General features: G+C 32.5%; 1 protein-coding gene across 2 annotated transcripts; it reads right to left on the bottom strand.

Annotated features, from left to right (window-relative positions):
- Positions 1–175: 175 nt before the first annotated feature.
- LOC122269420 (uncharacterized) lies at positions 176–9,712 on the bottom strand. 2 transcript variants are annotated; one of them, XM_043042446.2, is made up of 4 exons: positions 9,475–9,712; positions 5,977–6,187; positions 3,559–3,721; positions 176–341 (listed from the first exon to the last, which is right to left on the bottom strand). In XM_043042446.2, the coding sequence occupies exons 1-4, from the start codon at positions 9,563–9,565 to the stop codon at positions 255–257; spliced, it is 552 nt and encodes a 183-aa protein (XP_042898380.1). In that variant the 5' UTR covers positions 9,566–9,712; the 3' UTR covers positions 176–254. The 2 variants fall into 2 exon arrangements, with proteins under 2 accessions (XP_042898380.1, XP_042898382.1); XM_043042448.2 differs by lacking the exon at positions 9,475–9,712 and adding an exon at positions 8,428–8,526.
- Positions 9,713–10,063: the final 351 nt, after the last annotated feature.

Here is a 10,063-nt window from a genome sequence, read left to right as displayed (position 1 = left end):
TTTCAAATAACAACGCTCCTACAGGTCGTTGCGTGCGCAAATTTGGATGTAAGTTTGAAATGTCAGTTTAGCACAAATTGTTAGCGTATATTTTTAAGTGTGATTTTACTATTTAAAACTAACACACGTTTAATTTTTTTTTATATTGCTTGATTATAAACAAAAATAAACAACAAATTATTACTTATTTTATTTTGATGTTTTTTGATGATACATTAAAAAATTCTTGGCTCTTTTAGCGAAATTTAATAATTTCAAACAATTTTCCCAGTTATTGAAATACAAATTAGTTCTTTCGCTTTTTCCTTCGTAACTATTCTCAATTCATATTTGAAATGACCCTGTAAGGGAAAAAAACATTTTTTAGAAAAGTCAATAGAATTTATTACTATGATTTTAATAACAAAATCCAAAAATTACTTAATTAACTACAGTGAGTGAGTTACTCCATTATTTACTGAGGCTTTTATTTTATTTTACCACCGACTTTGAAAAAGTGATCTTTATATTAACAATTAATTCCTTATGTAGCCGAACAAGGCATCGTCGTCATTTGAACTTTTCAATTGAATTTTTTTTTATTCATTTTTTTTATACAATTCAACTGCCGATCACTAAATACCGGGCTCCTTATTTAATATTCCCCTACGTAGCCATATAATTATGACCATGACCGCATAGACAATTGCTTTTAAATTAAAATTATCTCGTATTTACGTTACAAAAAGATAAAAAGTGCGGACACCTTTCATTTTCAGTTCGAAGGAATGAAGACTTTGACCCATGATTCGTCAGTGACTGATGACATAATCCATCTATCACTCAGGATATTTTTCGTCAGCTCTGTGGTCGGTGCGAGCCGGGTGCGGAATTCGTTTCGACCAGCCAAAGCTGGTATTCGAATCCGAGTCACCTCGTTGGAAGGTGACCACTCTATCGCATGAGCCATTTTTATTATCCGTTTTACTATAGGTAGATGGTAACTAAGTTATACTTTGTTACATAATAAGTTTTATGTAAGACTGTGACCAGGCAACATCTCATTCGCATCTCATTTACATCTGGCGAGTCTGGGCACCTATTTTTGTTTGCTTGAAACATGTTGAATGTTATTTCCAATTTGTATATTTTGAAAGTTTTAACTCAAGTAATAAACCGCTTCAGCTTCTTCGGATTATCTATTTAACATATACTATTGGGTAGCATGCAAGCCGGAAAAAGTTTGTTAACTAATGATTTGAAATAAAAAACATAAAGTTGCCAACAAAAAATTCGTGTTTTATTCTTTCGAATGCTGATTCCCTTGTTAACGATATTTTTTCCTTCCCACCTCTCCATAACGCGTGGAAATGCATTTTACCCTGATTGCCTCTCGGCCACTTTGATTTTTCTTGTTCTGTTTTCCATCTTTTTTTCTCTCTCGTCTTCTGTAGTTTTTCTAGTTTTGTTTCACCTTCATTTTCTCTTTTTTTTTTTCGTTGGCAACTTTTAATATTTGAAATCATTTTTGTTTTCTTTACTTTCTGGTAAGTCTTGAAAGTGGGCGTCTATTTTTGAAACGCTTGAAATATGTCGACTGTTATTTTATATTTGTTTATTTTTAAAGCGAATGAAGTTTCCAATCAAGCAATATCTTACCGCTTCAGTTTTTTGGGATTATTTAATTAATGACTTATTACCCATTTGCAAAATGGACCTTGTTTTGGGTTTGATGGCGTTATTTGGAAATCATCACACTTTTGAACTGTGTTCAAGAGTAATAGTAAACAGTGCGAAAGCATCGTCATTGCATGCGTTTCTATGACGACCGCTGCTGTTTGATAATGATAATTTTTTTAGAATTCTCTTTTTCACTTTTAATTCTGTTATGCATTAAATTGGTGAGTTTATTTTTAAGATATGGGACCAGAGAGATCCCATAAATATTTCTTGATCAGTGAATAAAAGAAAATTTCATCATTTGAATGATATTTTTGCTTTTATTGTTTTAATTCAGAATCAGAAATTCTAACCTATAGTTCAAACTGGATCGTTTTCAATACTAATCCAGGTGAATATCACAAATAAAGAGGGTAAAAAAAATTAGATAACAATCATTTTGCCAATTGCGTCACAATTTTTTATCTTTCTTTTTTCTCTTGAAATTTTTTTTTCCTAGTATTCTGACTGAATTAATGCTAGAATAGTGGATCCTGAAATTTGAGTAGTATTTTAATTGTTTTTTTTTCGAGCATCGAGTTTTTTGTTGATAGTTTTCCTGCATTAGTAAAAAATTTCGAAAAAGATGACAAAGCTCATTTTTTTTTGTAATTCTATGAACTCAGTTTTGTGCTTTACAACGTCAGGACAATTTTTCCCAATTTTTACCTTTTTTCGAAGGGAGCATTACAAAATGGTATTATGTCAATAACATGAAAAGTAATGCCTATTATAGGTGTTGGCCAAGTTAGAGTTGGTAGTATTAACTGTTTCTCACATCGAAGTTATCGCCGTGGGAGAATATTTAGTCACATTAACAATTCTACTTTTTTGTTCTGCCTTTTCTAATCAAACTTAGGAGAATTTTTTTGATTGGTTAGGTTAACTAGAAAGAGATTCAGAAAAATTTTAATATACAATTTTTAAAAAAAAAAATGCTATACCAGTACTCATTATGTTTTAAAACAATCGATTAGTCTATTATTTTGTCATTTTTAGGAATGAAAAAGTTAATGAAAGAAATTGAATCTAAAGACTGCTGGGTTATTTTTTAAAAAAATCTTTTGCTTTGTGTTTCTAATTGCGATATGCTGTGATCACAAAAAGTCTCCGACTTCTTGAATTGAGGTTAGCTTATAATACACAACGTGAATGGAGCGGAGCCTCGTAACAGTTTTGGTTTCAATGTTAATGTTTGCCTCATAAGTGAGATTATTTTATTTTATTTTATAACCGTCGTTGAACAGCTGACCCTATTTCTGTGTTTACGACTACTAATGTTCACCTCCGTAGCCTTGTCATTTTGAACCCAATCCAGAAGACAAGGGAACTCCTGGATCAAATATTGGGAGAAATATGCCTTAATGGAGGACTTTTTGATGGAACTAACGCGCATTTGCGTTACATGGAGAGGAAAACCACGAGAACTCCCCACGGTTAGACTGACGGCAAGGGGACTCAAACCCATGATCCGTCTACCACTGAGGATATTTCACATCAGCACTGTGGTCGGTGCAAGCCGGATGCGGAATTCGTATAGACTAGTAATCGCCGGGATTGAACACTGATTCACCTCATTGGAAGGCGAACGCTTTATCCCCTGAGCCATCGCGGCTCCATAAGTAAGATTATCTCCGAATCAAGAGAAAAGGTTCAACCGGTTCTGTTACGTAACAAACTCTGCTTTGTGCATATTTGGGAAAGGGTAAGCTTCTTCGCACGCTTCAGAACCGGTTTTTGTTTACATTCAGAGCAAAGATGAGGCCTTTATGAGGAAAATATTTAGTTTTTGACTTTAAGATCTGGTAAGAGTTTGCTTAGCTAAGTCACAAAAAATAAATTTGACTAGTTGTCTATTACCCTTGCCAGTGCCTTTAAGATAGATCCAATCTCTGGTATTCTCACGGGCACATTATATCCTCTGTATCTGTTTGCCTTCACTGGACAACCGCATTTTTCATCTCCTGGAAAGAAAGGACACACAATCTCCATAGTATTCAAGTACTCGCAGTGCTCCGTAGAACTGAAAACAAAGAAACAACATAAGCTAAACATTAATCAACAAATAGAATAGGTATTATTCAATTTCTCACTACAAAAAAAGATTTACTACAATTTTTTAATTTTTAAATAAAACGCGTAGTACAAAACAGATCACACAAGCTTATATTTTTAACGTTTTTGAATTCTATCACATTCAACATGTCATTGAAAGCCTATAGTTCGTTCATCAGGAGTTGGCACTTGGCTCCGCCTTCATCACGTGGGATCCGACATTACTATTTCGCTATTTTTGGGAGAAGGATGTGACCAATCCTGAACAAGGTTGCTATTTGGCGATTATATGGATGGTGTTTTCTACACTAGGGAACGCTGCAAGCTCGATGCCGCCTAAATTTCCGGGTTACTGTTTCCGTTATATTTTAAAGCCATTTGGCATCGTTGTGCTTTGAGATTCTTGCAAACAATGTATTTGATTACTTATTACTTGTGTTTACAATGCTAACAATACTTGTGTTTACAATGCTAAAAGTGTTAACACTAACGTAAGATGGTGCGCAGCTTGCAACAAGAACAAACAGTAATAAACTTATGGAAAGAGGCCAAATGAAAACTGCCAAAAAAGCGAGTTATTCAAAATCTAGCGAGCTTGTCACCTTTTTTAATAATAAATAACAAAATAACTAAAACAAATTTTCACTCCAAACTCCCCAAAATTCAATAATAACATTAATATCTTATGAAATACGGCAGATTTGAGCTCAGAAATTATCTAATTTATTTCTTTTATTGAAAACAAAATTATCCGTTTGAAAACATCGCCTATTAGAATAACATGTAGTAAGCAGCTGCAAACTTTTTAACCGGAACTAGAGTAGGTGCCGAGCTCGAGATTGTTATTGTTTACATTTCTACTGAAAACACCATCCATAACAAAAATATTTACTTCGCAATATTTATGTCATTTTTTTAACTTTAAATATTTCATAAATTTGATGATATTTCTATCTTTTGAGTGAGTAGTTTGTCCTCTTTGAGACATTTTACTGCAATATATTTAATTAGCTCGAGTAACGAAAGACATAAAAGCAGATGAAAAAGCGAAGTGAGTGACTGAAGAAGAATCCACTGTTTGCGTTTGACGCGCATTAAGGGTTGTCTCAATTTCAAGAGAGGAGACGTTTTTTCTTCTTACTCTGATATAAATAAACTCTTCGTCCGAGGAGGTGGAGCCAAGTGCCAACTCCTGGTCAACGAACTATACTCGATATTTCGTACAAATAAGCTTTCAAAGGTAGCTTTTCACTTTTAGGAATGCATATTGATTAACGGTAGATGTTCATGTACCGATATAATTTTTAAACTTTACCACAATCGTTGATTCAGTCATCAAAAATTGAATTTCTAGAGTTTTTGAGCCTCATCTTCGCAATAAAACAACACTTACGAATAAAACATAAATGATATTTTTTTCAATTTCGCAATAAAACATCACTGAAGAATTTGCTGTTTATTGTGAAATTGATGCGACAAAACTCTTGCAATTAAACTCTTGTTTCAACGATTGTAGTGTAGTCTTAAAAATTACATTTTTACATAAGCATCCTTAAACTAATAAACATTCCTACAATTAGGAAAGCTAACTTTGGAAGCTTATTTGTTGATTAGGCTTTCAATTACATATTGAATGTAACAAGATTTAAGAATGTTAAAAGAAAAGCTTATGCTATTATTTATTTTGTACAACTAACAATGTAGACTTTTTAAAGCTTATTTGTGCAATATATGTCTAGATGTGGCTGTGTGGCGCAGTTGCTTTGTCGTCGGCCTTCTGAGCCCAAGTTTGCGGGTTCGATCCCCGGCCCAGACACCGGATTTCCTCAGCGGCCATGTCGTATGATTATGCGGCATGTAAAAGATCCCTGGAGTGCCTTATTGATTCTTGGTATTTCCGGCAAAATTAAATTGCTGGTGCACTTTAGCATCCAAATAGAGTCTCGGTGCTGCCATCTAGGGTGGCAGAAACTAGACGTCCAAATTAACATGACCAATGGTATCTCACCCATTATGGTGGTCCTGAAAGAGTGGATACCATCTCTGGAGAACCCACTAGGTCTGTTCATCGGCAGGACCGATTGTGCAGTTCATTGGAAATTTTAAAAAAAATTTCTAGATGTAAATATGACCAACGGTTGATAATTTTTTTTTAGTGCAATGTTAGTAATCTGTTCAATTTAATAGATCATTCGCAAAAATAAATATGAAACATTTGCTTACCAGGATCCGTAACCTCCAATACAAAGTATAGGAATATTAATTGTAAACCCGAACAGGCTGGTTACTTTATATAAGTTTGTTTTGATTACCGCTCCATCTGGAATGTCTTGATGGAGAGTTATATCAGCAGATATATTGATGATGTCACTCAGTGGAATAGGATGTGGATTTACAGATAGGTTAGAAAAGTTCGCAATTCCTTTTCCGTTACCTTAAATCAGAGAATAAATATCTAGTCATTTTCCTTTTAAAGTGTTCTCTAAACAGAATGCAAAAATATATGATAACAAAATATATTATATTCGAGTGGCCATTCAGCAATGACCACAATGGACTGAAATCAATATTTTCGTTATTTGAACTGACAAAAGAAATACACCTCTTGAAAACTCCTATCAAAACAAAGCTAACCGTTTCCCTGATCTTCGCGAATTAACTCGGGTATGCATATATTGTAAATATTTATTTTCCCGAGAAAACTCGAGCACAGCAGAATTAGTCCAAACTTTTTGTTTTATAACGTTTTTACTCAGCCAAAAAATAATACCAAGCAAAATAATAATAATAATAAATAGAGCCCGGATTTTGATAACCTAAAAAATCCCAATTAATGCCCTTAAAAAAAAAGTGCAAAAAATGCCCTTAAAATGTGCAAAAAATGCCCTTAAAATGTGCAAAAAATGCCCTTAAAAATGCAAAAATTGCGCTAAAAATGCCTTATGACATGACTTAAATAAAGTAAAAATATTGAACTAAAACAATGTTTTACTCTTTAAAATTATTATGAGTTATTTAAAAAAATATAAAGCAATGCAATACTTGTTCTATGTTCATNATGAATGGTGTAAAAATAATTAAATAAATAAGAGGAGTAACAAGGAATCACACTACCTCCGTTTTATACACCAAAAATAGTGGAAAAGTAATAAGTGTAGTTGCGTGATCTATTTTTGGCGCACCCTTTAAATATTGAGTTTTGCCAAAAAATGTAACCCGGACTTCCATGGTCGCTCAGTATATCTCCACCCCCTATGTCCACTAATGTCCACGCCTATTCCTCCCATTCTCCTACCCATAGCTCCTTCAATTTGACTTGTCTTTCAGCGTAGAAAGGGCCTTAAGGGTTGTCTCACTTTCAAGCGCGGAGACGTTTTTTCTTCTTGCTCCCGTAATGAAATAAACTCTTCGTCCGAGGAGGTGGAGCCAAGTGCCAACTCCTGGTGAACGAACTATACTCGATATTTCGTACAAATAAGCTTTTAAAGGTAGCTTTTCACTTTTAGGAATGCATATTAATTAATTGATCAATTAATTCAAGATTAGACCAATTAATGCATCGATTTAATTTAATAGACCAATTTAATAGATTCGCAAAAATAAATATGAAACATTTGCTTACCAGGATCCGTAACCTCCAATACAAAGTATAGGAATATTAATTGTAAACCCGAACAGACTGGTTACTTTATATAAGTTTGTTTTGATTACCGCTCCATCTGGAATGTCTTGATGAAGAGTTATATCAGCAGATATATTGATGATGTCATTCAATGGAATAGGATGTGGATTTACAGATATGTTAGAAAAGTTCGCAATTCCTTTTCCGTTACCTTAAATCAGTGAATAAATATCGAGTCATTTTCCTTTTAAAGTGTTCTCAGAACAGAATGCAAAAATATATGATAACAAAATATATTATATTCGAGTGGCCATTCAGCAATGGACTGAAATCAATTAATTTCGTTACTTGAACTGACAAAAGAAATACACCTCTTGAAAATTCCTATCAAAACATGTTCCCTGATCTTCGCGAGTTAATTCGGGTATGCATAGATTGCAAATATTTATTTTCCCGAGAAAACTCGAGCATACCGTTGGTATGATAAATTTCACAAAAACGAAGAAATTGGTTTTTATTAACGAGAAAAGTATTTTAAACCCATATAGATTTTTTACGAAAATTGTCCGCAAAAAAATGACGACTAATATATTTTAGTTCGCGGGCCACAAAAAAAGGTTTCGCGGGGCCGGATGCGGCCCCCAGGCCACCAGTTAGAAATCACTGGTCTAAAACAATTCCTTACCGCTATTTTTGCTACAAAATTAAAACATAAAAAAAGATGCCAAATAATAATAAAAAGAAAGTTCTACACTTCGATCAATGAATTATTGGGTACGATTTTATTTTGCTGACTTTATCCAATTGTTAACAACACACGAGTTCAGTCAGTTTTAAATCAACTTAAAGATTTTGAGAATGCCTGAAACTTGAGTTTAATTATAAGAATATTTTTATCGCCTTTCTGCGAAGAAAAAATATGCGGCTCATAAAAATGTTTCAGAAATTTGTTATAAAACCCACGCATTTCTACCTTAAACTAGTATATAACGAAATATAGCAAAGATGTATGGTTAAATGTTTATTTTAAATATTCTCATAATTTTACTTACTACAGTCTTGAAATTCAAAAACATCTGTGGCACCAGATTTTTGACTTATAATTGCAATTAGAAATGCAATAGAATAAATAATCGAAGTCATTTTTAGTGATTTAAGGCTACAGTGGACGTTCAAAAAAATTTTTTTTAGTTTTTATGCTACACTAAAACTTTTTTTATAGCTTATGTATTCTATCAAGATATGCCCTTGCAAAAATTTTTGTTAAAAATATTTGGACCATTTTTGAGAAATTTAAAATTTCTTAAAAAAAANTACAATCGTCCCTTTACTTATTGTTACAATCGTCCCCAAGACGCTATTTCAGCTTCATTTGTTAAAAACATCGCTAGTTAATTAACAAAACTAATTCATTTTTATTGAAATGTTAATTAAGGTGTCCACTTACATATTCGGTTAATAATTTTTATTTGTTTAAACAAAATTATTTTGTTACAATATAATAATCTATTACCAAAAAAGTACTTAAATAGCGTGAAAATATCTTTTGTGATGTAACTCTTTCAAAAGTGCATAAAAATGGTTGCGAGCAGGGGTGTACATGTAGATTTATTAAATACACCTTGTGCGCCACCTAGGAACCAAATCTAGAACTCGACACTCGAAATTTTTTGCTCTGTTACAATCGTACCCTGTTACAATTGACCCCACTCTCCCCAACCCTATTTCCTTTTCAAAAATTTATTTAAATAAAAAAATAATAATTTTTAAATCGAACAAAACATATTACATACTTATCAATCTTTTTACGAACGAAAATTAGACACAAAAGTCAATCGAAAAAAGCTGGGATTTGAACCCGGTGCTTGCTGGAAGGCAAATAGTCTCACTATTACACCACGTATACACATCAGATAGATAATTTTTGTTAGTTAAAAGTAAATATTTTATAATAAGTGGCAAGGAAAAAATATGCGACTCCTAAAATGTTTCAGAAATTTGCTATAAACCCACGGATTTGTACCTTAAACTATATTACGAAATATAGCAAAGATGTATGGTTAAATGTTTATTTTAAATATTGTCATAATTTTACTTACTACAGTCTTGAAATTCAAAAACATCTGTGGCATCAGAGTTTTGACTTATAATTGCAATTAGAAATGCAATAGAATAAATAATCAAAGTCATTTTTAGTGATTTAATATTCTTTTAAATTTTAGATTCTTTCGTAAACACTTTTATAATATAAGCTATCAGTTTTCAACTTGTTTGTTTCTTTCAAGACGCAATTATTATAATTCAAAATGCAAAATCACTTTCATTGTTCTTTTGTATTTTATCTCGTCCCCTAAACCTGATAATACGATACATATCGAAATTGATATTGTTATAAAATTTTTATCACAATCTCTAAACTTTTTAACTATTCGGTTTTCTATCGTTTTCACTTTCACACTGCTAAAAACTACTCTCAACCATACATGGCAACGTTACTTTTAAAAAGTAACGAGTAAAAGTACAAGTATTTTTAAAAAAAGTAACGANTTCAGGATTGCATTATATTTTATCTTTCATAGTGTGATTGATAATAAATGGAGTTTAATACTAAACCGGTGATTTGAGCTGTCGCCACTGATTTAAATTAGTTGATTCAGATGAAAATCCGTTGTTCCATTTCAATTTTAA

This window comes from Parasteatoda tepidariorum, chromosome 5 (genome assembly GCF_043381705.1).
Source record: "Parasteatoda tepidariorum isolate YZ-2023 chromosome 5, CAS_Ptep_4.0, whole genome shotgun sequence".
Taxonomy (NCBI): Eukaryota; Metazoa; Arthropoda; class Arachnida; order Araneae; family Theridiidae; genus Parasteatoda; species Parasteatoda tepidariorum.
The sequence above is the reverse complement of the archived record's forward strand: the minus strand, read 5'-3'. Positions and strand labels throughout refer to the sequence as shown.

Excerpts from the sequence above, each read along its gene's own strand:
- LOC122269420 (XM_043042446.2), bottom strand. The coding sequence starts at position 9,565 with ATGACTTTGATTATTTATTCTATTGCATTTCTAATTGCAATTATAAGT. Across the intron at positions 6,188-9,474 it reads TTTTGAATTTCAAGACTGTA|GTAACGGAAAAGGAATTGCG; the intron begins GTAAGTAAAATT and ends CTCTGATTTAAG. Across the intron at positions 342-3,558 it reads TCTTAAAGGCACTGGCAAGG|GGTCATTTCAAATATGAATT; the intron begins GTAATAGACAAC and ends TTTCCCTTACAG.